The sequence below is a fragment of the Pagrus pagrus genome (genome assembly GCF_965226575.1).
Source record: "Pagrus pagrus genome assembly, chromosome: 16".
Taxonomy (NCBI): Eukaryota; Metazoa; Chordata; class Actinopteri; order Spariformes; family Sparidae; genus Pagrus; species Pagrus pagrus.
This window is the reverse complement of record NC_140200.1, coordinates 17,764,841-17,792,051: the sequence shown is the minus strand read 5'-3', so window position 1 is coordinate 17,792,051 and position 27,211 is coordinate 17,764,841. Positions and strand designations below refer to the sequence as shown.

At 41.3% G+C, this 27,211-nt stretch overlaps 1 protein-coding gene across 12 annotated transcripts in view; it reads left to right on the top strand.

Moving 5' to 3' along the window:
- The window catches only part of syne2a (spectrin repeat containing, nuclear envelope 2a), an 82,076-nt gene that overhangs the window by 53,548 nt on the left and 1,317 nt on the right, over nt 1–27,211 (top strand). For 10 of the 12 annotated variants that reach the window (XM_084378339.1, XM_084378345.1, XM_084378337.1 and 7 more), the window contains 27 exons: nt 177–366; nt 1,114–1,299; nt 1,505–1,618; nt 2,160–2,305; nt 2,647–2,794; nt 4,137–4,231; nt 6,336–6,567; nt 6,699–6,896; nt 9,512–9,634; nt 10,736–10,891; nt 13,574–13,732; nt 14,576–14,742; nt 18,441–18,603; nt 18,952–19,142; nt 19,591–19,741; nt 20,073–20,255; nt 20,376–20,513; nt 20,875–21,066; nt 22,244–22,526; nt 22,830–22,898; nt 24,396–24,541; nt 24,659–24,785; nt 25,295–25,488; nt 25,569–25,745; nt 26,243–26,371; nt 26,452–26,643; nt 26,946–27,040. In XM_084378339.1, the coding sequence (XP_084234465.1) occupies nt 177–366; nt 1,114–1,299; nt 1,505–1,618; nt 2,160–2,305; nt 2,647–2,794; nt 4,137–4,231; nt 6,336–6,567; nt 6,699–6,896; nt 9,512–9,634; nt 10,736–10,891; nt 13,574–13,732; nt 14,576–14,742; nt 18,441–18,603; nt 18,952–19,142; nt 19,591–19,741; nt 20,073–20,255; nt 20,376–20,513; nt 20,875–21,066; nt 22,244–22,526; nt 22,830–22,898; nt 24,396–24,541; nt 24,659–24,785; nt 25,295–25,488; nt 25,569–25,745; nt 26,243–26,371; nt 26,452–26,643; nt 26,946–27,040 (4,344 nt within the window). The remainder of the gene's footprint in view (nt 1–176; nt 367–1,113; nt 1,300–1,504; nt 1,619–2,159; nt 2,306–2,646; nt 2,795–4,136; nt 4,232–6,335; nt 6,568–6,698; nt 6,897–9,511; nt 9,635–10,735; nt 10,892–13,573; nt 13,733–14,575; nt 14,743–18,440; nt 18,604–18,951; nt 19,143–19,590; nt 19,742–20,072; nt 20,256–20,375; nt 20,514–20,874; nt 21,067–22,243; nt 22,527–22,829; nt 22,899–24,395; nt 24,542–24,658; nt 24,786–25,294; nt 25,489–25,568; nt 25,746–26,242; nt 26,372–26,451; nt 26,644–26,945; nt 27,041–27,211) is intronic. The other 2 variants (XM_084378341.1, XM_084378344.1) reach the window with 2 other exon arrangements.

Sequence of the window (27,211 nt, the reverse complement as noted above, 5' to 3'; positions counted from 1 at the left end):
GTAAAAAAAAGTTAAAATATTATCCTAAAGGCAATTTATTGTGTGCTGTTTTTAAAACTGAATATTTAATTTGTGTTCAAAAATGTCAATAAAATCAGACACTGTAGCTTTAAGATGCTCAAACATTAAAGAGTTATATAGAGTTATAGAGGACTAATGTGTTGTGTTTGTGTCAGGTGGAAGGACGTGGTGCAGGAGCTAAAGGACGAGCACATGAAGACTGCAGAGACACTTTCCCTCTGGCAGGAGTTCACTCACCTCTCTGATCAATGCTCCCTTCGACTGCAGAAACTGTGGCATCAGCTGGAGGAGCTGTCAAGATGCTCACCTCAACAAGACACACAGGCCGCAGTTTACCTGGTAGAGGTGAGTTCAAGGTGCCTTCAGGAGAGTTTGAATATCTAGTTATTGTTGATTTGCAGTCAGGCAGCTGATAGAAAAAATGGCTCCGTTATCCCTGATGATCTACGGTCTACAGTAAACTGACTGATGTAGAATTCTTGAGGCCAAAAAAAATTCTATATTTGATAGTTTAAAATATGAAACATACCAGATGATAATCAGTTTTTACATGAAGATATAACTATTGTACAGAACACTTTTGTTAAAGGAATTGTGTTAAGATCTTGATTGAGACATTTTAAAGGTAGGTAACAATTTGCAGTTGTGTTTCAGTCAACATTCAACTATTTAAAGAGTTTATTTTTTACAACATACAGTGGTAAACTGCAGCTAATGTCCATTGACATGTAGTTGTTTTGCACATTCATGGACAAAAACAAGCTCCAAGTCTTTCAACCATGTAATTCTTTTCCCTTTCTAACCTCTTAAAATAGTACAGAGAAAGGTCTATTTATGATTACTTGCGTCAGGAACATTTGTGGAAAACAGGCTTTCCATTATTCTAGAGGGAGAAAAACAGTTAGAATCTCATGAGCTTTGATTTTTGGCGCATTGCTGAACAGTCAGTAACACGGTGGAAGGCGGTCAATAATACATAATTCAACTCAATTAAAAGTCACACACAAAAGCATAAACGGATAAATGCTTCATTTGCTGTCCTCATCCGCTCATTCCTCGATCTAAGTGGCTGTTTTTTCTCTCACTCATTAGCAGCAGTTGCAAATTGCTGCTATGGATTTGCAAAGCAGCGTGGGAGATGTTCTCTCGGCTTCCAAGCCTCTTATTGGACGGCTAGAACCACTGGGCGCAAATTTAATCCAATCGGAGACCAGACTGCTGTCACGTGAAGTCCTGCTGCTGAGCCAGGCAACATCAGGAAAAAAGAAAAGTCTTCGGGTGAGGAAATGAGCAGAAATAATGTCTTAATCAATCAATTATCAATAAATTAATAGCAGAAATATTTGTGTTACTGTACAGTTTTTCAATTGTAATGACTCACAGACAAGTTTCCCTTAAGTTTATTGTGAAACTGTTACTTTGTGGTCAAAATTAATTAATTCAGGTTAATATTAAAATCACCTTCCTTTCTCTCTGTGTGCAGGAGGATTTGGAGCAACAGGAACTATTTAACACACGATTGGAGGCCCTTGAAAAGCAGACACAGAGCATACAGAGTAAACTTAAGGCCAACATGAATGATACAGACTCTGTGAAGGTTGGTCAGAATCCCTGAACTTTACTTCTATGCACCAGCACATTATACACATTATACACACACTTTAAGATTCACAGTCACTTCTCTGATTATCTTCCATTGTGAATTAATCCAACAGAAATCTACAGTCTCTGTATACATGCTTACATTGCAAATCAAGAACTTCTAACAGTTAAATCAGAATACTTTTATCACAAAAATGTACACAAATACTTAAAAAAACTTTAAAACATTTTTAAGCTTATTAAAAAGAAACTTCATACTTTGTGTTTACTTTCCCCCAAAAAAACTAAATTATGTGAGCTGTATACCAAAACTTGAAGCATTATTAAGCCCCAAATATAAGTAAAATGAAGAGTAATAATATGAGTGACAAGATCCAATAATAAAAACATTTATCTTCTTGTACTTTCAGTATTTTCTGCTATTTATAAGGCTCAGAATGTCCAGTCAATATTGCTCTCATAAGGTTGGGGACCTTTCTGTTCATTAACTGAAAATACGTCTGTCTGTGTTTTTCATTTCTCGGATGTGTCGGCAGGTTCTCTCGGAGCTCAGCGGCCTGTCTGCGTCACTGGTTGACGTCAGGGAGATGAGTGTGACCCATAACAACCGTGAGACAGAGAGACTGCACATGCTCAGGAGGCAGTGGGTTGAAAGCATGACTCATACGATGGATATGAACAGGTGAGAACATTCGACTCATAAAGATGCACAAACAAAAATCCATTTAGTGTGAAGCTGTGTTGTGTATTTTCACATTGTTGCTTGTTAGTTGAATATGCACCAAAACATGAGCTATAATCGATATTTCTTTGTGCGTTTCAGTTATACTTAACCATGTTAAGAAATCCATCTTGTTATTTCACAAGACTAAAACCAGGCTTTAATGAAATGAAAACTTGTAACGTAAGATTTAAAGTCTGAGCTGTAACATTATGAAGCAGATGCGTGCACTTTGAAGGAGGCTTCTGCTTGTCCTTTTTTGTATACTAAATAATATTTGTCATATTATTTTTTCTCTCCAGAGAACATCACGTTGATCATCAGCGCTCCCAAAACTTTCAGGAGAAGTGTGTGAACTTGACATCTATCCAGAAGAAACTTGAGGAGGAATCAACATCCAAAAAACCTCAAAGCTACTCCAGCCTTCAAGAGATGCTCAATGTTCATCAGGTACAACGCACTTCACAGATCCTCTACATTTCTTTCTTTTCATTTTTTTTTTTACATTTTCCTCTTTATTTGGTTTTATGTTGCTGGAGCCTCATTGGAAAGTTAATTATTTCCATTACAAAGATTTCATAGATAATATCGTACCAGCTCTCTATAGATGGAGCATTCGGCTGGAGCCATTTCCTTGTAATTGCTTTTCTAGCAGCACTACTTAGGATACCACATACCATTTTGTTTTAATATTTGTAGAAGTTGAACATAAAAGGCCAAAAAGGAGTTCATCCCATTTAAATTGAATTTTTGTCCCAAATATAGTAACTAATTCTGAATGAATCTTACGCCAAAAGGCATTTACTTTTGGACAGGCCCAAAACAAGTGATAGTGGTTGGCTTCCTGGGAGCCACAGTTCCTCCAGCAGCTGGAGCTGCCTGAGTAATGTGATTTCTGAGCAGGTGTAATAAAAAATCTACAAACACTCTTCCAGCTGAACACCCTCCATGCAACTGAGCTCGATATCCTCCACTGAAATTCACAATATTCCTTCCAAACTTCTTCTGAGATACAGCTGTTAGATTCCCTCTCCTATTTTTGTCTGATATAGGTGGAGCTTGTTAACTTAATCTCTTGAAGAGCTCCATATAGTCTTGAAATTACTTTAAGCCCCAAATCTGTTTTATAGGCACGAATAAAACCTTCAATAAGCTATTTTCAAATGCCTTTTTTACATTTCTTTCTTTTCATAGACATTAATTAGAATCTGATCAACTGGAACCAATTTTTAAATGGCTTCAGGGCTTTTTTCTAAACTCTGGGAATTGGGACAGAAATGATAGATAAGTCAAATTTGAATTAAAGTGTTTATCCTATCACTCTATTAAGTGTCCCTAAAAGCAAAGTTTATTCTCACTTGTTGAAAACGAGTGTCAGATTGATGGGGATACATACAACCGTCAATTTTTAAGCTGATACCAATAATAACCTGCTTCTCTCTTCTCTATTTTAAAATTCATCACCTGTGTAAGACTAGTCTGATTAGTTGATTAGTCTGATCATCTGATCTCCGCCCGTGTGTTGCTTGAATACAATCATGTTGCTAAAGAAATATTTGATAATTCAGGCTGAAGTAGTTTGATTAATTACCTCATTGACACAAACCATTGTTTAATATATCCCTGTGATTATTGCTGTGACTTTAGGATGCCTGTTTTAAATATTGAATATTACACAAAATGTTGTGTTGAACTCTCGCTGGTTTTACTGCTGAGTTATCAGTCGAATGAAAGATTTGAACTATGAATCTCCTCATGTTCTCCCTCCTGTTGTTATCTCTCACTCCCACAGAGTCTTCAGGCTGAAATAATTGTTGGACACCAGCTTCTGCAAGCTCTTCTCTGTCATGCAGTCGGGTTCATGGAAAAAGAAACGGGAGAGAAAAGGTAAGTGATGCATGACTCTGTGAAAACATCAAATGGCAGTTTAATACTTAACAAAAATCTTTGAACGTGTAACAGCTTAATGAGGTTGGAGCAGCAGATTCCTTGAGTAGCAGATTCCTCTTTTTAAGACCTCATTTTCTCTGGCTCTTCGCTTCATCAACAAGTTAATAAATTCACAGGATCATAGTGTTCCTCATTTTCAGGAGTGTGCTCAGTTCAGCACGCTGCTCGCTTTGGTTGGTCCTTCTAATTCATTTTGCATCACATTGGCACCAACATAGCCTCCATAATTCTTCGTTATTAAAAAGTTTATTATTACACATTAAATGAAATGAAAGATTTAAAAGCATTAGTGCAAGTTAGGTAGTGCTGGAGAAATCTTTTATTGTTGTGTCAAAGTATTAATTACCACTAAGCCACACAACTATACGAGCTACTTACAGGCTTTCCTCTGGTGATCTCACAGCTTTGTTGGTTTCAGAGTATTTAGGTCAACATAAACAACGCAGACAAAAACTAACGCATAATACATCAGGAATGAGGGCTATTATTCATTGTCCAGCACGAAAGGAGTTTCTTGTTACTCCGCAGCACGTCAGCTTTCTCACTGCTGGTTTTTCTCCCCGTACTTTTGTTGTCAAGGTTCAAAGGTTTCTCTGCTTTCGACAGGCTCATATTTAGATAAGATTCAAATAGGACATGGCAACCATTTCAGGAGAAAAAGGGGAGGTTAGACTGAAAAAGATAGAACAAGAAAGATTATATGTAAGGTCAGTGGTTCAGGTAATATTCAGATCAATTACTGAAGTAAAAGTATGAACACCACACTATGAAAATGCTGAATTACAAGTAAAAGTCCTACAAGTCCTGTGTAGGATTTTTAGCAACTGATCAGCCCTCGTCCCACCCTCCCCTACAACGTTTGGTTTTTCTATCCTGGGCTACTGTAACATGGCGGTGCAACATGGCGGACTCTGTGGAAGAGGACCCGCTCCCTCTGTAGAAATAACAGGCTCATTCTGAGGTAACGAAAAACAATTCTTAGCTTCAGGTGATTATACACTAGTGAAACCATAATTATGAATATTATATTCAATTGCTGCCAATAGACACCCCTAAATCCGACACACTGGGCCTTCAAGTAAAAGTATGCGAGTATTATCAGCAATGTTGTATATTTTGTTGAGTTGTATACTTGCATTGACCCAAATGTTTCCACAATGTTTAAACACTCAGAGAAATCCACATCAGCGATCTGTGTTCAGATGCAGTCAGGTTGATAAATGGGAGTGAAGATAAATCCTCGGATAAGATGACATTTCTTAATCCCAAAAGTCCCAAAAGCTAAAAGTAATCTCAGCTCTAGGACCTTTTTAATTGTGCGATTCTACCATTTGTGGATTGATGAATGTTATACTCATCAGTTTTGGTATGTGGACCGAAACTCGCAGGTTTCAAATTGGCATCAGAATTTAAAAAATCTCGCTCTCTGTGTTGGTGCCATGCCACAGGGAAACTGTGTTATTAATCTGAGTCATCAGAGCGTGCTGCTGCAGTCTTGTGTTCGTCATAGACCCTGTCATCTGATAAAGTAATTAGATTTGAGGTTTTTTGGTTGCATTTCATTCTTGGCCAATCAGACTTGTACACATTGGGTGTTTGCTGACACACAACAGAGGATCCGTGTGTGCAGGTGTTTCCTTCCCTGGAACAGTCACAGTAGATGTCTCTTTCCCTAAATCGTCTTTGGAAAGCTTGGAGAGAAATTAAATATTTTTAAGGAGCCAACGGAAATTTTGTTCTCTTACCCCTGCTGAGATTTCTACTTTGGACTTTAAGACCGTCTTAAAAACCTGCTGATTTTGTGTTGATTTAGCAATTGCCCATGAATGAAGTATGACGGACTCATTTGTATTTTTTCTCGTTCTACCATGTTATGCAATTTAGCATCATAGACTTTCCTCATAAAATAACTCAACCCATGTCACAACTATTCCCCTTGATATCGCATATTTCTTTCCCACTCATTTTCTATATTGAATTTATGTCGTAGCAGTTTTGTTTGTCTCCAAATATAAAAAATCTTTTGTTTCTTCTTTTACAGATCTGAGCTTATGACACAAGCAGCCTGTGTGAGGCAGAGCTGGTTGAGCTCTGTGGCTCTGGTTGGCCAGCGAAGGTCCTTGATCAAAGAACAACTGGGTCAGTGGAGGGTCTACCATCGTGGCTTAAAACTTTTGTGGAAGCTGTTGAGGGACGTTGACCCCTTACTGCCTCCTGCTGGACCTGCTCTGTGTGCACTGCATCAGCAATGGAGCTGCAGGGATGATTACCAGGTAAGAAGTGTACTGTGCTCCTACTTCCGCGTGTCAGCTTCTTTTATCAACGGGCAAATTGTGGTGGAAAAGTAAAGTTGTGTGTAATTAAAATGACTAAACGACACTGTCTCTCCCCACATCTTTCAAAGTGTGTTGAAGACGCTCTGGGTCTCCACTCCGCTGTGTACACACAGACACTGGAGGCTGGCGGACATTTATGTGAAACTATGACAGAGTCAGAGTGTCAGAGCCGACTGCAGTCAGAGCTCCAGGCTGTACAGGAGGCCTGGGAACGAACCAGCTCACTGCTGGAAAGGAGACGAGACCTGGTCACCACAACTGTTCAGGTAACACCAACACTGTTTTAGTTATCATTATCATTTTTATGTTAAATCTTACAATTGATTTTGTTGTGATTTAGAATAAAACTACACAATCAGACGTCTACACATGATCCCAAAAGCTTAAAAGTATTAAGCTTTTCAAATTAAAAGGCGAACATAAACATGGCTGTCATGCTGATATACAGTAGATATCTTTCTATAAATTAAACTCAATCAAAGAACAACAGGATATTGTTGACTACAGCCAAGGGAGCTTACAGATTTCCCAACTTGTCCAAATTTCTCTTTTTTGTTAGCTTAAAGTGGTAACAACTTTTCCCTTCTAGCATTTCCAAGTAGTATTATTGTTGATGCCGCTGTTGCAAAGTCAACTGGATTGTTTCAGTTTTCCTCAGTGTAACAAATAACAACAACAGAGGACAAAACGTCAGTTTATTCAATCATTTAGTCTATAATAGAAATGGATCCCCAGTTAACCTTTGTTTTTCCCAGGTGACAGTGTGGCAGACAGACTTGTATAGTGTATAGTAGTTATTACATTGTGCAATCAGCATTTACTTCATAATGATACGTTAAAGCAGAAAATCATAATATACACATATGCAAAAACTACTGTGCTAACCACGTCTATTGTAGATTTGGTTAAAAAAAACAGTTAGCTGACCTTAAAGGGAATATTTGCCACTTTTTAAGTGGATGTCCAATCAGTGTTGATGGTAACTATCATCACTTGAAGCAATAAATTCCCATATTGACCGAGAAAACTGATCTTCTGACACTAGTCATGTTATTGGTGTTAAGAAAAGTTACAAGCCGTTTATAACCCTTAGTGTAAACACAGGGTGTGCTGCCCATTCATAAACAAAACTGGTTGTCTTGCTTGTAAACCAGCTACATTTCCAACAGTCCTGGACTGTCTGCTGGATTCCATAGAGGTGGTGGGTGAGAGGAGGATGTCAGCCAAGCTGACGTCAATCACGGACAACACCTCTCACCCCCTGCACCAGACTGTGAAGCCTTGAGCAGCTCTCTCAGCAGCAGACTCTGACACCCACTGTGTAAGAAGGAGCGCTACCGCAGATGATTCATCCCCACAGCCATCAGACTGTTTAACTCAAACACTACCTGAACAATCACTTTCCAACCACTTGTTTGTTTTTTGTAAATATCTTTTTTTTCTATTTATTTTCTATTTAACTTTACTTTACTCTATTTAACCTTATGTAAACTTACGTATTTGTCCTTTACTTTTTCCTGTACTTGTTGCATCTTGAGCTGTTGTTACAAGTGAATTTCCCCATTGTGGGGTAAATAAAATCTATCCAATCTAATCTAAACTAATCTAACAGTGAAAATGGCATCCATGATGTGTGGACAAGGATACATTTTTGCTCACAATGCATCCTGAATTGCTGGCATTCAGCTTTCTCAGTCAATATAGCAGCCGCAGGAATGTATTGCTTCAGTTGACTACATTTACCAACAGCACTAGTTGGACATCTACATCAAACATGCCAGATTTTCCCTTTCTGTACAGCTTTGGACTGATAAAATCCAAAAGAACATGTGTTACAGTATTAACAAGGGAGCAGGAGGTGTGACCATGACCCATATCCAGGACCTGATCCCACTCCACACACACACACACACACACACACACACACACACACACACACACACACACACACACACACACACATACAGAGGAGCTGGTGTGTTGCCCTGGCACTGACCTTCAGCCAGGGATCAAAGAGAAGCTCAAATCCAGAGATGGCTGGTTATCACTGTCTGTCCCTTTAATTCCATCACTGTTATACTGCAGTGCTCATATATTGTACAGCAACATAGGCACATACCTGTGATCTAATAAAATACTGTAATAATAGTAAAATAAACATACATACAGTATGCATGTATGTATGTAGTAGGAGCAAAAGCATATTACTGGCTGTCAGGCAGAAATGTTTGACAAACACTGATTGTGTAATACGTCAAAGCTCTGACTGATCGACTGTTGTATGAATGCTGTGCAGCTTCATGGTTTGTGCACATGCTGTACAGCTTCATGTATTGTGTTACTTCGAGCATTCGGATGTTTTGTTACCCGGGTCCAGTAAGGTCAGGGAAAGTTGTGTTAACCCCTTTTAAGATAAACAGGAGAGGGAAATCCCTCCGAGCAACATTTCAAAGATCCCACAGAGAGAAGCATTAATGAACATAGTACAACTGACAGCAAGAGGCCAACTTGGTCATTATATCATGGTCAGAAAGATGTTGTTGCTGTAGTTTTTCTCCATTTATTGAGGCTATGACCCTACCTTCTGTTGGATTTACACAGTCTCGGTCCTTTCAACATCTGACATGAATGATTTAGTTTCACAAAGCATTGTAAAGACTTACATTGGTGGGAATATTTTGAAAAATGAAGTCATTTAAAGGAAGCACACCTCTTTGTTTCTCATCACTTTACTGCAAAACCGCCGAACAGGTTACTTCTGCACTGATCTGTGTTGTCCCTATTTCATCTTTCTGCAGCTGAGGTCTCCGTAGTTGATCATCTGTCAGATATTTGTTAAAGTGACTCCTGAGATCTCCTTCCTCTGTGTTCTCCTGTTTAGAAGTGGCCTCAGTGTCAGGGTGGGATCGGCAGCATCTTGTCTGAACTGGATGAGCTGGACACTAAGCTAAAACAGCCGCTGCCTGAAAGACTGCAGGGCTCTGAGGAGGAGAAACACATTCAGGTAATTACAATACATGTAGTCCGTGTATAACTTGACTGTGTTCCTATTCCTAACTGCTAGAATAGAATAAATGACAGCCCTTTCTACTACCACATACAAAATACAAGACATTTTATAGACTTTTGTCAAGTAGGCCTTTAATAACAGAACACTGACGTAGAAATGGTCCATTATTGTCTGGTACATAGAAAGTATTGTGCTGTGCGTGGAGTGGAGTGGAAAAAATAAGCACCTGTACTCCCCCTATTCATGTGTTGGCGTGGGGGGGTGGCGGGGTGGGGGTTGAAGAGGAGGATGTTCAAGTGGCTTATACAGCGGCTGTCAAACACAATTTCTCCTGGTGCTCTCCATGGCCGGTCCGACTATGCCGGCGTGAGCGCGTCCCTGGATACTTTCTCTTCTCTCTGATTTTAGTTTGTCACACAAAAAGCACTTCACGCTCCAACAGAGAGAAGCAGTCAGGTGAGAACAGGAAGGTCAGCCTCATGTACTTGCAGTGCCCCAAAGAGTATTATGTAGATGTTTACTGGTGAGCACCAGAACACTTTGAGCGCTTGCATTATCCAAAATAATGTGAGAAATCTAATCTTTATGTAATAAATCATGATTTTATTTTTATTTGTCTACCAACCTCACTTACTATTGAAACAAGCACAGTGCTTCAAAACAGTTTTCTTTATTATAAATGTTGTACAAATGGAAGAGTCGAGTGATCTCACTGAAAATTGTTTTAATTGTACATTATGTATAACATTAAAGCATAAAGTTGAAAAACAAGTCCTAATAGATCATCCGCATGAATCTGTTGGATGGTCAGCTGGTCTAAACACTGACCAAAGTTCCCCCACCCCTCAACTCCATCGGTAGCTGCCCCCCATCCCACCACAGTGCCTCTGAGTTCCCCCCCTTTCCCTTATTTAATACCCCCATGCTTTCACTCCCCTCCCCCTTTTCTGCCCCTTCTACCCTCCCCCTGTCCCGTCCACAGCCCTTTAATCTGGACAGTCGGAGCGAGAAAGAGGGACAGCAGCGTGAGCACACGGCTTGTACATGGCTCTCTGAGCTGGTGTTAAAGTGTCTGTGTATGTGTGTGTTATGCAGGAGTCGGAGCTCTCTCTGCAGCGTTTGGCCAGTGGATTGAGAGACCTGGCCACCATGAAGACGGACCTGTCCCAGTACGTCGCGGCCGGCGACTCGGCTCTGCTGGAGCAGCAGCTGGAGCAACTCCATGGTCAATGGGAAGAGCTGTGCATGAAGGTGAGAGCTGATGGACAAGAAATGCAGAGGTAGAGAACTAATAGGGGCCATAAAGTGACCCAGAGGAAGTGAAAGGTTGTAGATGGTGCAGGTGGATAGGAAGGATTAAGGGGGAGAGACGGAGGGAAGGAGGGAAAAGTTGCTACCAGCGGTGTCTTGGCTTTGACCAGCAGCAGCAGCACAAAGCCTCTGCACCACTGGGGCTGGACACACACACACACACACACACACACACACTCATTTGTTTGAGAAAAGAGACACCATGTGCAGGTTCATGGAGGGAAAATTACAGCATGGTGTCTCCTTGTTAATATTTTCCTCTCCCACAGATTACATTTTGTTTTCTTAACATTTCTTCTGCAAAAGTACTAAAACTGAAACTTTGTGTTTGGGCTGGATGGGACACGTCTGGATTTATCCAAGTCTTTTTTCCTGCTTTTATTCGTCACAAACATAAAAAAAAACATAAAGAAAAACATAAAGAAAAGTGTAGCATTCTGCAGTTTATCAAAATGTTTTTAAATAGTCACTTGGCAGCTTTTCAGGTTGTAATTGGCACCTGACTCAGACTCACTGGGCTATCCGAACAATCACATGAAACTCTCGACAGAACAGGCCATTAATTCTGTAACTGCATTATTGGTGAAAGCAGCTCTACTGTATGGACACACAGGCTCAAATTCCTACAGTTAAGTCTTTTGGCTTAAGCACAAACGCACTCTTGTTCCTGATGCATGATATGCTTGGGACATTTTTGTCAGTTATTAGGGGTTACAGGATAATTTGCAGTCGTGCTAATTGGGTCCCCAGTCAGGCCGGCTGCTTCCACCTGCTCCTTTCTTGGCAGGAGCTACTGGGATGCAGCAGATGCAGCAACAGCAGCCAGCAGTTTGACCAATCATGAAGTTTTCCGTTGATATTTGGTGTTCTGTATGTTGGAGCCTCTTTTATTATATGTACGATCATGCTATCTGCTTATCTTGGCTGCATAATTCTTCTCATGTTTGTCCAAAAACAAACCTGAAGTCAAAAATGGAACATTACCTGAAAAGAATATACTTCAGCCATCACAAAATTTCATTTTTTACGATCATTTTTGCTAAATAGTGAGACTGGTGGACAAAAATATAAAGTGAGGTTATTTGAGAAAGCACAGACAATTTTAAGCTGTTAAATCACACAAGATTTTTCATCCCTATTAATTCCTGACATGGCCGGGGGGCATGGATCTGAGCCACAACAGTTTCCTCTGCATAGTTAACAGGTTGTAGGTGGGGGAAGCCACTGGAATGGGCCCGATGAGCAGATGGCCTGGCTGGGCTGAAGGGATTCAAGGGACAGGCTCTATTGTTCCAGGGGAAGCACAAAGTCCTCACGGGGTGACGGCAGATCACAATGCACCCTAAATTCTCCAGAGTCCAAAAAGGCCCAGCGGTTGTTAGTTCGTTAAAACCAAAGCACGGCTCATTTAAATCAAATAAATGCCACGGAACGGTAAAATATAGCTGGTTCAAGCATGCCCCGAGGGCTCGCTAAGCCCTTTAACCTCAAAAAGATCATCGGCCCCCTCCTCAGCAATGTAATGGGGGGTTTTCATGGCATTAAGCTGTCATTAGGAAAATGGACCTTGTTAATTTTATTAACCAACCAGAGGCCCTTTAGGGATTTCTCTCCATTGAGCTGATGACTGACTCTGATACAGATGAAATGCTTTAGTGTAATAAAACACTTAATGTTCAGTTCATTTTTATGTAATCTGTTGTATTGAACAGTACTCTGTCACATTACAGATTTTGAGAGACTTCTCTTTTTTTTCAGGTTATGTGTCCCTATGAACTAAGCTCAAATCTACAAAATGCACCGTTGTGTAGGAGAATTAGGTCAGATTTTTCCTGGAACAAACCAGGAAGTAGCATAACCAATAACCCTGTTTCAGACTGGATTGACATTTGTCAAAATCCAACTGACTGGCCCAGCACAGTTAAGACTTGTTTCTGTGTAGTTGTTCCCAGAAAGTCTATTATAAATTTGGCAAAGGAAGTAGCTAATCTTGTAACTGAGACACATTTGTTTTACTGGTGTAAATGTTGTCGGTTTAATGGTTTGTTTAAAAGCCATAAATCATGTTTAGAGCTTTGTGCTCCAAAGTCACTGGTTCGTCAAAAACGGTCATCTGGTTTATGGCTTGAACTAACGGTTATTTGAACTATGGATTAATCTGCAGATTATTTCCACGATTAATCAATTGTTTGTTTAGTCTATAAAATCTCAAAATGGTGCAAAGATTTTAAGAAGGAGGAACCAGAAAACGTTTATGATGATTGAAATGATTAATCATTTATCAAAATAGTTGCAACTAATCATTGCAGCTCTAATCTGGTTACCCTTAACTAACAATGATAGTGGCATCAAATGTTGCTGCAAATATCAAATAAATGCTTCTCTAATACCTTAATGCGGTCAGTCATGCACAACCTATTCTAACTGCAGCTTAGCCTGAACCACAGGTGTCCGACAAGCACAATACAGTCTTGAAATTGCACCAGGCAGTTTCACCTGTCTGCGCGATGTGAAATCATAGAATGGTGATTACCGGCCCACTGATACTTTCTTTGACATCATAAAGCGTGCAATAGTGTGCAAAGCTACTAAAAGCCACTTTTATCACTTTGACTCTTCCAGGTGTCCGTGCGCAGGCAAGAAATCGCAGACCGCCTCAACGCCTGGACCATCTTCAACGACAAGAACAAAGAGTTCTGTGATTGGCTGACTCAGATGGAGAACAAGGTGTGCCACAGCGGAGATCTGAGCATCGAGGAAATGGTGGAGAAACTAAAGAAGGTACATACTAATATCTTCCTTATACGACTGTCCACACAGTACTACACCAGAACATGGACAGGCTATTTTTTAATTATTATTATTTTTAATTATTTGGGTGAAATTGGAGTTTCCTAACCTAAAATCTAAAATCTTGTTTTGCTCCTGTATGTACATTATGAAACGTTAATGTAGGTTCTTCTTGCTCTATATTCCCCAAAAATAGCACATTCTCTAATGCCCAAAATCCATGATTAAGGCCATGGACACCACTTGTTTATGTTGAAATCCATACATGAGCAACATGCAGTACAGTATGTTGTTTATAACAGATGGTGGCCTGGATTGAAATGGCTGCATGTCCTTTTGTTTCGAACACAACAGTTGTCCTTTCAGTGACTGAGAGCCTTTTGTAGCTTCCTGTTACATCATGAAGCATGCTCGTTTAGTCAAAGAGATAATAATTGGTTTGAACGTTGCTGGATTGTTGTTTTGAGCCGTTAGACGAGATGAGAAAATGAGAGGGAATGTGATCGACCCTTTTAAACTATTTGGATAGCAGAAGATGGCACTTCCTGGTGATGGCCGACTGCTCCGGGGCATGGACACAGGTGTTTGGCATGTGGAATGAATGGGACACTGAAATAAAGCGGGATGCTTCAAAGTTTCAAACTGAACTGAACTCTCACTGAAATCTTTAACAAACACAATTATATCAAGATGAAGATGTTTACCTCTAAAGATTTTATATATTCTGTAAATGCAAAATATTCTGATGATTATTATGAGATAGAAAGTTGAAATCATTAAAATCATTATTATTTATAAACTAAAGCATCATGGTATCATGTCATGTTTCCATAGGACTGTATGGAGGAAATCAACTTGTTCAGTGAGAATAAGAGCCACCTGAAGCAGCTAGGTGAGCAGCTGCTGTTAGCCAGTGATGAAGCCAAGCATGCCCAGGTCCACGGCTCACTGCTGGAGGTCAACCAGCGCTGGCACAACCTCTTCCACCACATCGAAGCCAGGTGAGAGAGCAGCCACAGCTGTTTAGGTTCAATTCGCTGCGTATTTGTATAAATTAAGCCCTTTGCAGAAGACCCGAAAGGACAGAACAGATTTGGACTTTCCACTTTGCAAAAGGAAAAGGGTTGTTAGATTAAAAATCAAGCTGTGTGTAGGTGTGTGTTAATGGTTTTTCAGTTTTGTCGCGTAACACACTAAATGTCATCCTCTTATTAGCCTTCTCAGCGAGCACCTTTCACAGCAAAGCCACTCTACATTTAAAGAGCATCATTAAGGACTGAATGGGTTTGAACTGGGAGCCTGTAATTAAACAATGGCTCTAATGTGAATCCATCCACCTGCTGTTGTGCTAGTCGTGCTCTGCAGCTGTCAGGAATATGTCCTCTAATGTACAGACTGTAGGTTAAGCCCCTGTGATATTAAACTGTTACTGCCCCCGACACCCCCTCCTCCTCAGACAGATGGAGAGTCCTGTAGAAGAGCCGGAGATACAGACTCCTAGACCTGCACACTCCGCCGACCCCACCCGATACCACCACCACGAAAAAAAAGCTGTGCTTAAGTCTCAGACAGTACCATATGTCCCCTTGTCCACACTGACTCCCCCAGCCCTGTTCTAGTGCGTCAGAGTGGGACAACATGAGGGAGGGCGGGTGGGTTAATGTGGGGAGAGGCTGGGTCTGTCGGCATGCATTAATTCTCAGAGTGAGGTCCCCTCAAAGATTCAGGGGGCTTGATCCCATGCAGGCAAGATGTGGTCACTCTGGGCTGTAGATAATAAGTTCAGTACATGTTGAAATGATGAAAACTAAAAAAAGAAAAACTATTCTTTTAGTTTATCGGCTAGGATACCCAATAGTTTGACACAATGCAATTAATGAGTAGGCTTAACATAAGAAGTGTATTCTATAATGGATGTAGCCAGCCTGGTTACTAGTTAATGGCATTAAAAGCACATATACAGTAAAGAGCTGCATCAGTACAGCAACAGGAGTAAATGTCAGTTGGAGTTTATAGTCTCTGAGTAACTTTAAGGCCTCCTGTGGTCAGCTGTACTTTGTTAAATTCATCCTCCGACCATACATCCTCACTTATCCTCCGGCCCTTTTCTGCTCCGTTTTCTCCACCCATTCTACTCTTGTCCTTTTCCTCATCGGGGACCCCTGCCCGGGTTTTGTGTCTTTGTTGGGCCTCCGCATGAAGCTGCTGGTCTTTGTTAGGCTGTCAGAGGTAGAGAGGCAGTGAAAGAGAGAGAGAGACAATTTAGTTGACTAGGATGGTTGTTTCTGCAGAGGGGGAAGAGCATTTTCTGGACAGAATTTACACTCACTCTATTATGTCTTCATTACACGGACATAAACATGAGGCCACATAAACTACACACACAATAGTCCACTGACTATACACTGTACATCACTCCTGGACTTTGACAAGGTTTTGGAATCAGTTAGATGTTCTTACTGGTGTTAATCTAGCACCTGAGGTTTGGAACAAATACTAGCCATAACACATTTTTCAATTCATTATTTAATTCCCTCGGTGCATGATTTTTTTAATGTTTTCGTAACACAAACTGCCGTGTAAAAAACATATATATGTAAAAGAAAAAGAAAATTGTGTTGTATAATGACAAATTGATCTTGAATCTGAATATTTAAATATCTGATCAAGATGAATGATTTGTAGTTGATTCCAATTATCAACATAGTATTTGATAATACTTTTGGTCGATACATTTACTTATCTTCAGGACTTGATATTGTTTTATGGATAGTGACAATGTGATACCAGAGTTTCAATGTTCAAAGTTCATGTATTTGTCATTTTACAACTCAGGGTTATTCAACAAAATGCAAGTTGCAGTCCCTTTAGGCTGAACAAGAAAAACTATTATTTCAGTAGAAAGAGCAAATCATTACTTTTTCTGATACCTTATTAGGAGAAATAAATGTGTCACTCTACAAAACCTTTTTAGCAGTGATAGTAGCATCACATCTCCAACAAGGCTGGTTTGACACATACTGTGGTTTATGACCAAATTCCTGCAGTAAGTAATCAAGTTCCCATTCCCCAACCTCAGCTGCACATCATTAGCTCATTAGCACACTAAGATTGTGAATCTGGTAAATATTACCTGCAAAGTTTCACTGTAGGCATGTTAGCATACCAACGTTTGCATTTTGCGCAGATCACCACTCTGCTTAAAGCTGCTGTAAGCGTTGTTGTCATTTTAGCTAACTTTCCTGCTAACTTTTACTGCAGGAGGAGGAGGGACGAGGGTTACTTACCAAACATTGTGATTACTGTTGGAATATAGAGCTCATTTTAATAAGAAAATAACATTTACAGCAACTTTAAGTACAGCCTCAGATCCATTAGCGTGGCTGTAGATTTATGCTCTTGTTCATTCAACAAAAGAAGTGAAAACTTTAAAGCTTAAAAAAGATAAGAAAACATAATTTTTTCAAAGATGGTACATGAACTTAAACTTCATTGCAATTCTGCTCCTAAATCTAAACTAACCACTTGAAGAAGAAAGAACCATTCAAAATAACAACAGCTCAAACCGGATCGGAAAAGATCTTAAAGGGCTCTCACACATTCACACACTCTACTTATCCAAAGTCTTCCCAATGTCCGGCATCTGTCGGGACCCTTTCATGCATTCTTCGGCCTGCCACTTACACTCACAGCTGTTTTTAGTGCTTATTATTTTGGTGGAGAGCGTCTCCCTCTCGCCCCCCGACAGGCCCTGCTGGACCTCGGCAGGAGAGGAAGGATCAAATGGGGAAATTAACTCAAACTCCCAAACGGGGCACACTTCAGGCTTTTAATTCAGCCGCAGAAGAGAGCTCGTATTGTCCCAAGCGTTGCTATGACTCCAGTCAGTGTGGCGCGCTGTGCGTGTGTGTGTGTTCACTCACGAGGGGGGTCAGTTGTCATGGTGACTGGAAGTTTTAGTATAAGATACCTGAGAATGTTGTAGGTTAGTGAATAGCTAAGCTGTTTATTCTGTTCTCTTTGAGCTCCCTTTGACTTTCTTTCTGTTCTTCAGTCTTCCTTTTTTCTGTCCGTTTCCTTCTTTTCCCTCTTTTTTGTCTTTTTTTCTGTCTTCATACATTTTTCTTCATCTTTCACTCTCTCCCGCTTTCTTTCTCTTGCTGTCTTCCTTTCTGTCTTTTTCCTTTTTTGTTTTTGCTGTTTTATTTTTTGTCTTTTTCAGTCATTCTTTCTGCAATTCTTGTCTTTCTTTGTGATTCATTTATTTTGTTTAAACATATGTATTTGTAATACATGTACAAGAAGAAATGTTTTGTTACAGGATTTTTTTTTTTTTTTTGTCTTTCAATTTTCCCAAATTCACATTTGTTGGTTGAAACGGGACGCAAATGGTGGTCCCGAACAACAGTGAGCCAAGAAACATACGTATGAAAAATGAGAACATATGAAAAAAATGTCCAACAACCCATAGACATATGCAACTGTTGAAAGTGAATTGAAAGTAGACATTATTTCATCTTAAATGGTCACAAACTGAAAAGGGTTGAGAACCACTTAGTTAGATATTGTTAATCCATGTAACAAAAAGAAAAATACATATGTTGCACACAGTCACAATAGCTTATTTAAATATGGATTGAAATATGGATCCTTCAAGTTATTAAACTGTGTGTGTGGCTCTGTGTGTGTGTGTGTTTAGGGTGAAGAAGCTGAAGGAGACTCTGGTGACGGTGCAGCAGCTGGATAAGAACATGAGTAACCTCCGCTCGTGGCTTTGTCGCATGGAGGCCGAGCTGTCCAGACCCATCACCTACAGCGTCTGTCACCACCAGGAGATCCAGAGGAGGCTGGCGGAGCAGCAGGTAGCCCAAAACACACACAACCAATGTCTTCCTTGTTTTTGTCTTCGTTTTTTGTTTCCTTGTTCTTCCCTCCTATTTCTATTTTGTGACATTGTTCTAGTTGTGTTGTGTCTTTGTCTTCACCGTATTGTTTGTGTTGTTTTAATTTCATAATTTAGTTTTTCTGGTTCACCATCACTCCCTCTCACTCTTTGTCTCTCTTTATGATTAATAATTCATATCTGTCCTTTGTTTAATTTTGGGAGTGGTGGTGGGAGCCGCTGTCCTCTGTGCGTCAGCGGGCTGATGTTTTAACACATGGTTTCACTGGCATGGACTGATGCGATGTCTGTGCTCGTGTGCGTCCAGGAGCTGCAGAGGGACATCGAGCAGCACACGGAGGGCGTAGCGTCAGTGCTCAGTCTGTGCGATGTTTTGCTGCGGGACGAAGATGCTGCTGGTGGCACTGAGGCGGAGAGCGATTCCCTGCAGGAGACCAGCCACAGCCTGGACCAGCGCTGGAGGACCATCTGTGCCATGGCTCTGGACAGGAGGCTCAGGTAGGAACTAAAAACACACACGTACTGAACAAATAAATCAGTCAGATCAATGCGTACCAAAATCAGTCCATCCAAGTTTTAAAGGTGTTACTCAACTGGACAACTTAACATTTTTGGGTTCTTTGTCTATTACTATTGGTACTGGTATAACATCCATAAACATATTCTGTAGTTTGTAATAGGCTACAGTATACAGTATATAAACAATAAACTGTATCCCTCTGCAGTCAAGAGTCATGATCCATTAAGTTAATTTCTAGTCAAATCAATCATTTAAATGGAAATAGAAAATTTTGATTAGGAACTTATTTTTACTTTACATTTTAAAAACTCAATAAAGTTCCAGGCAAGGTTTACATATATTCATATATTCTTCAATTATTGATCAGAAAAGCCATAGAACAGCCTCCACAGCAGACTGTAACTCCGGCATGATGTTTCCTTGTAGGATCGAGGAGACGTGGAGACTCTGGTGCAAGTTCCTCGATGACTACTCGCGGTTTGAAGATTGGCTCAAGATGGCCGAGCGCACCGCTGCCAACCCGAACTCTGCAGACGTCCTTTATACCGTCGCCAAGGAGGAGCTCAAGAAGTTCGAGGTCAGTTGTGTGAATAGGAGGTCTGCAGACTGAACCGCCTTGATGTCGCTGCGTTCTGTTCACTTGTTTGTTACAGGCTGTACCCTATTCCAATTTTCTGTTACCAGCAAAAAATTTAAGATACATGAGTGTAAACCAAGCTGAGTTTATTTGACATTACGGCCAAAACAATTATTTTCAATTTGAAGTAATCTGCTGATTATTTTATCACAGTTGTATTTGATGTTATGAGAAGGATGTTGTGGAATAAACGCGCCGTCTGTCCACAAAGACTAGCTACAATATTTAGAGACATAATCATCTCTTTTTTTTTTTTTTTTGCTCTTTTTAGGGTTTCCAAAGGCAGGTCCATGAGCGGCTGACCCAGCTGGAACTTGTCAACAACCAGTACCGCCGCCTTGCCAGGGAGAACCGCACTGACCGAGCCAGCCAGCTCAAAGCCATGGTCCACGAAGGCAACCGGCGCTGGGACACCCTGCACCGCAGAGTGGCTGCCATCCTCCGCAGACTCAAGGTACAGGACAGGACAGAGAGCGGCACACAGCGCTGCTTTTTAGAATACATCTTGCCTGCTATCTAATAAATATACGTAGAGATATTTACTCGTCATCTCTTTCCTCCACCTCCCTCTCAGTATTTCACCACCCAGAGGGAGGACTTTGAGGGCACCAGGGAGAGCATGCTGGTGTGGCTGACCGAGCTGGACCTGCAGCTCACCAACGTCGAACACTTTTCAGAGAGCGACGTCCATCACAAGATACAGCAGCTCAATGTGAGGACCCACTGAACGCACAGACACTCACACACACACACACACACACACAGACACAGCTGACTGTTGTATGGCGACAGCACAGGGAGCGAACTGCTCTCCTCAGTTTAATTTTCTGAACAAAGTGCCTCCTTTTAAGCCTCTGCGTCTTTTTTTTTATCATGACTAAAAGTTCACTTTGTGCTCAAATTGTTCAGCTTTTAGAGAAACTGCGTGTTAACATGGTTGAAAGCTGCAGCCAGAGCCTCAACAGTGGCTAATTTTCAAGGACGGTTTCTGATATGGTTCATTCACCATGGACACTGTCCTTTTGGTAGTCAACATTCATACGATTTCCTGACTGAGTCTTTTGTTCCCGCAGAGTTTCCAGAAGGAGATCACCCTGAACACAGAGCGCATTGATGGACTGATAGTGTTTGGAGAGGGTCTGATCCAGAAGAGCTCACCGCAGGACGCAGCTCTGATCGAGGACGAGCTGGAGGAGCTGCACTCATACTGCCAGGAGGTCTTCAGCAGACTGGTCCGCTTCCACCAGCGCCTCAGCCAGCCTCCGGTGAGCCGGAGCACACGCATACACTACAACCATTCTTCAATTCATAACTCGATTTATATATTTAAAACAAATTACACAGACGTTATTACATTTATACAAGTTGTCGGCTGGATCCTATCTTTGCCAATCCACTGACATGCAGACGTTTTAGCCTAAACTGAATTCAATTTCTGATGTTAACTTCATAATAACTTTGGTTTGTGCTGTAATCCAAAATTAGCCCTTCTAGATGAGGATGAGTGGTTTTCAGTGCCCCAAATTGAGGACATTCACCGTCAACATCCAAGGAAAAAAACATCACAGTACCACTGACATTATTTGATTGGAAGGGAAACAGAGTTACAAAGTGCTTAAACAAACTGAGTAAAAAAATGAAATAATGTAAATAATGTGAACATAGAGCTCATGATAAACCAACAAAACAGTGAAACAACGAGGAGAATAAAAACTTAAAGCAGCAGGTTGTAAAGATGGTTAAAAGATGCTCGCCAATAAAAGTGAGGGGCCACTATTGTTAAAGTGAGCAGTGCTTACATGCACATCCGGTGGTAAATGTAGCAAAGTCACATTTCACAAATGACTTTGCTACGTGAATTTATCAGGGATCCTGATTTCTGTTTTTATGACATGTTCGTGTTCATAACTGATGTCGTTCCAGCCAGAACCATCATTGCAACTGAACAGTCATCTTGTTGTGATGTGATAACATTGCGTCTTGTGTTGCTGTTGTTCCTGAAACATCATAATAATGTTGCTTCAGAACCATCGCTTCTAATTACAGAAATATGACAAAGTCTGCATCTTGAGTAAGCCATTGTCAAGACCAGGGTTGGAACATATTATTATACTGTTCATTATAACATTAAGTTAACTGTATATATAATGTCTTTTCTGTTTTTGCTTCAGTTGTTGCCATTTGGTTAGTATTTAGCCAACAAACATACTTGATTAGGTTTAGAAAAACATGGGTTCGATTGAAATATCGAAAAGCTGTGACGATACCGAAACATGATAGATCAGTTTCCATGGTGGTCCTGTAGCTGTGTCACTAGTAGGAGTCTGGACAGCAAAATCTTGTTAGAGCCAGTGCAAAGATTCAAGAATGGTCCTTGCGTCGGTATTTTGGATCGAGGAGAACAGGACTTCGTCTTGCTGATTACTTGTTATTTCTTCCCAGATGATCAAAGAAGAGCCGGAGCTCTCTGGCACCACCTTTTCCTTGGAGTCCAGCTTGGAGCTGATATGCAGACCGTGGCTGGGGCGGAGCCAAGGAAGCCTTCCGGCCACACCCACCCACCTGCTGGCCGCTCCGCTGGAGCAATCAGGCCGGGAGACACCGGACTCCCTGCCGCTGGAGTGGGACCACACTGTGGACGTGGGAGGGTCATCATCACATGAGGATGACGAAGAGGAAGAGGAGGAAGATGAGGAGGAGAGGACCTACTTCAGTGCACTGTCAGGTAGATTCACATCATCGCCTAGATTCATTCTTCAGTCATTTTTCGTGGTTTTTATTGAAATAAAGGTTTTAAATGTCACAAGGTCATAAAAGCGAAGTCCCTTAAAATGTTCTTGGCTTTCTGGGAAAGGTTTTCTGCAGTTGTACTGGGATTCACACCAAAATTAAAGTGATAAACATGAAATTTAATGAGATTTAGCACACAGTATGTAGAAGCTTAGAAAAAGGACAACACATAACGTCCATTTCACACACACAGTCATAGCCATCATACACCTCTGGTCTGACCTGTCTCTCCTCACAGAGGTGGAGTTGTCTGAGTTGCAGGAGGAATTTGTCGAAGCCCCGGAGGCCCTACGAGCCTCCTCACTGGGTAGGCAGAAGAACATCTTTACCATAATAAATTCACTCACAGCTCAGTCTCCAATGGCTCATGCATCACTTGCTGCTGCTGCTCTGACTCTTCCTGTATGTGTGATTTGGAAAATCTACTAAAGGCCAAAGCAAACACTTTCTGCTTTTTCTTCCCACACACTGTGGTCTGAATGTTGGAAAAGCACACAACTGGCTCATGGGTAGGATGTCATGAAAGGACAAATATCTCCAAGAACGGGTCCGATGTTTCAATTTCATGTTGTGAGATGGTTTTTTTTTTTAAATGGTACTTTACGTAGGAAAAAGACTCCCGCACACTGTCCACTTCACTTGCAATTAAGTTTATTGACAACAACGTTTCAGTACTTAGACCTCGAATAACCTGATGAAGATCTAAGTACCGAAACGTTGTTGTCAATACACTCTTTTTCCTGATTTTGTCAGCCTTCGGTCTTCTCCTACGCACATGTCGATCTTATGGTGTGCAAAAGCTGAACTCTGCAAAGGGCACTTTACTGGTCTAATTTTCGATAAAAACTTGTCACTAATTCAACTTAAATTAAATGTAATTGAACACACTGTAGATCATTTTGATTTATTTTTCCACATGTACAGAATTGTGCGTGTTTTTGTTACCTGTGTCTTTCTCCACCGAACCTCCTGTTTTTTCTCCTGTCCAATCTGTTTCGCTATGTTAAAGGTAGGGAAGGTAATTCTGAAGAAAGTTAGTTGATTGTTGAGTCTCATTCCCTGGTCGTCAAATAGCGATGCTTTGGGGTTGGTATTCGACCCCAACAAGAGACTCAACAATCGACTAAGATTGACAGAATCGCCTTCGCTACCTTTAATTTTAACTCTAAAAGTATCAAGACTTTCTTCAGCACCGGCCTGGTTGCATTTTGTGGGAAATCTGAGACACTGTTTTACTGCAGAGGACAACAAAAACCAAACTTTTTGTGATTTTAACTGAGGAATCGTAACATGGCCTCATTAAAAGTTGCTGCCCTCATTGTTTAATAATGTTGTGAACTGGTTTAGAAGTTTACAGCTGTCTCTGTCTGGGTGTTGTGCAGTAATCTTTCTTTCCAGCTGCGAATGAAAATTGGTGTTAATTACCGCACAGATCACAAGCTCTACAATTTCCTGGGGTGAGGCTATTTGCGCTTGGGCGGCATCTTTACTCTGCTTTATTTTTGCCAAGTTCTGGCTGGTATTCAGTATCGTAAAATTTTACAGCTTGTTATCGTCTCAATGTCCTTGTTTTCCTTGAGGATATAATTGTGTTTATTATAGTAAATTTGTACCACATGCCGTATCCCGGCATCAGTTGGTGAGTCATAATTTCATTAGACAGATATAATAAAGCAGAAATTGGCAAAACTGAAAAAAGTCCCTCCAGTGAACCTTCACAACCAGAGGTTTCGAAGAGGAGAGCATGGTTATTGATACAGTAAACCCAAATTATTATTAATATACCTGTGGTTTTGTGTTTCAGCTTCCAGCAGGTCTTTGGCCGTACATGAGTCTCCAAGATGGCGATCACAGGCAGACGCAGAAACACAATCTCTCCAGCTGGACTCAGAGGGCCACCCCGAGGCTCCACCCACCCTCACCAGCACCCCTCTGAAACAGGAACGCTATGTACGTTTAAAATAATTAAAAAGTTAATACCAGTGATGTCTAAACAGAAACAAAATCAGAGCTGCTGTTTCATACAAACCTGTGTGCAGCTACTAACTGTGTCTGTTGTACCTCCAGTTGCGTCTCATGTCTCAGTGCAGCGGCAGCATCGAGGACATTAAAAGAGTCTCGCTGATCCTGGATGATGAGGAGCAGCCGGAGGAGCTCGGCCTGACGGGACTCACTGCGTCGGACAAACAGTCTGGTGAGAAACCCTCATAGCATAACTCCAATTTGAAGGTGACAGAAAAGTGCAGATCTTAATCTGGTTAAAAGAATAAAATCCAGTGGACGTCTGAAGTTGGTGTTTAATATTTTTTTACAAATGACGCCATGAGGTAGTGATATTAATCTGTAAGCATTAGCTCAGGCTGCAGATCATGTGGATGAAGACAAAAACGAGCACCTGAGGCCAGTCGGTAAACATGTTTTTAACCACGACACAGAAAGCAAGGCAACAGAAACACTAAAGATGTTTTCTTTTGAGTGTCCTAGACTAGAAAAAAGACGCACCTTTTCTCTGGGTGGCCGTCTGCTGCCGCACACACTCGCTCCTCCATTGGGAACAATTCAACAGAGATGCTGCTATGTGCACACCAGCCCTTACATCTGCATCCACAGGACACATGACTCATACTTATCGTCAGTGTGCATCTAACAGCTCTTGTGACATAAAATACAAACTAAATCCACCATCAAATGTGGCTCTTTCAGCTGTGATTGAACGCTGGGAGCTGCTCCAGGCTCAGTCCAGGAGCGACCTGCACGCCAGCCCTCAGGAACTCACGTCGGACCTCGACGACATCACTTCCTGGTTAGAAAACGTGATGCCGGCGCTCGAGAACCTCCAGCAGTCTGACCCGTCAGCTAGTATTGAGGACATGGCAGCCAAAGCCAAAGAACTAAAGGTGACGTTTAAGGAAAATACAACAGATCTGATGGAAAGTATTCAGTGTTTGTGTTTGTATTCATGGATCTTCTCTTGCAGGAGATGCAGAAGATGTTTACCCGCTACAAGTCCATCATGCTGTCTGTGAACCTGCGAGCTAAGGAAGCTCCAGAAACACAGGACAGACTGGCGGCTATGAACCGAGACTGGAGCCGAGCGTGTACAGGCCTCCAGCAGTGGGACGCCAGTCTGAGGAAGACGCTGCTGCGCTGCCAGGTGAGAAGAAGTGCCAAGTATTCATAGGAGACTATTAAAAAATGCAGCCTCAAGTCTTGTGGTGTTTTGAATCAGAGACTGATATTTTCAAGTTGAAACTCTTTTGCCCTTACCATGCCATCACTGTCGTTCTGTGTGTTTTCTAATGAAGTACAACAGAGGGTGGATTGTTTTTGTTAGAGGCTTCTGTGCTTGTCAGCTGCCTGATTGGTACTGGCCATGTGCAACCATCAACAGAGATAAGAAGCGAGATGTAACAACGTGTCTAATTGAGACTGTTTCCCGTTATCCTGGTGGATTCGTGATGACAAACGTGACACACAAGGGGGGAAAAAAAGGGCAAACTCGTCTCCTGGCAATGTGAAAAAGTCAAACGTCTATTTAGTTGTGCTTAAACACGCTAATTTTGGTGTAAAGTGGTAGTAAAGCAGAGTCAAAATTCTGCCAGTTCTGTTCGGCATCAGTACTGTAAGAGCTAATCTCTACCCTCCATACAGGAGTTCCATGAAACCCTCCACTCCCTGCTGCTGTGGCTGGCCCACGCAGAGAGCAGACGCTTTGCAGTGGACATCCATCACCCAGACATACCTGTCAGAGCCCTCCAACAACACCGCCACACACTCGCAGTAAGCAGAATGAATCCCGCATTGTCGAGTATTCACTCTCCCGCTGGGATGTACCGACTCTAAATGTTTGTGTTTTGCAGAGTCTGCAGGAGGAGCTGCAGGGCAGGCAGACTCAGCAGGCCTCCCTCCAGGCTCTGTGGTCTCAGCTCCAGCCCGAGGAGGAGGCCGACGAGAGCGAAGAGGCCCAGGAGAAACTCCACGTGACGGGAAGCAAACTGAAGCTGCTGCTGCAAGAGGTGGAGACGGACCTCAGCAGCCTGCAACGTCGTCTGGTAAGACTGCAGAGGGAATGATGTGCTTTTCTTTCATGTATGAAGCGGAGAGAAAAAAAATGAAAAAACAATTAAGAAAATTCTAGGTGATAAATCGTAGGCAACTGCACTTTTTTCAGTTTCTTGTTTCACTTCTCATCTAAGAGGCTTCTTTAATTAAATAAGGAAAAAAGGTTTTTGTCACTAATACGCTAGTCAGCACAGGAGGGAAAATAATTTAGATTTCAGTTTAGAAAGCTCAGGGCCTTCGTAAGGTTCTGAATGCGAAAATAAGAGTTTCCTCTCTTTTGTCTTTAATTCAGGGTGGTGAATCTGCATCAGGCGTCCAAGACCAAGGTGCTACTGCGGAAACTTCTCAGGAAGCCACAAATTCAAAGAAAGGCTCCTCTACTCAAAGGTACACAGAAAGACATCACTACTGTATAAATACATTACAATTTGTTGTTTTAAATTGTGATTTGTAGATGAAAAGTTGTATTTATTTACAGAACAGTGCACTTACCTTAACGACTGACGCCTTTATTGCGTAACAGCATATCAATTTAATGTCCACGTGTCTTTTGTGCTG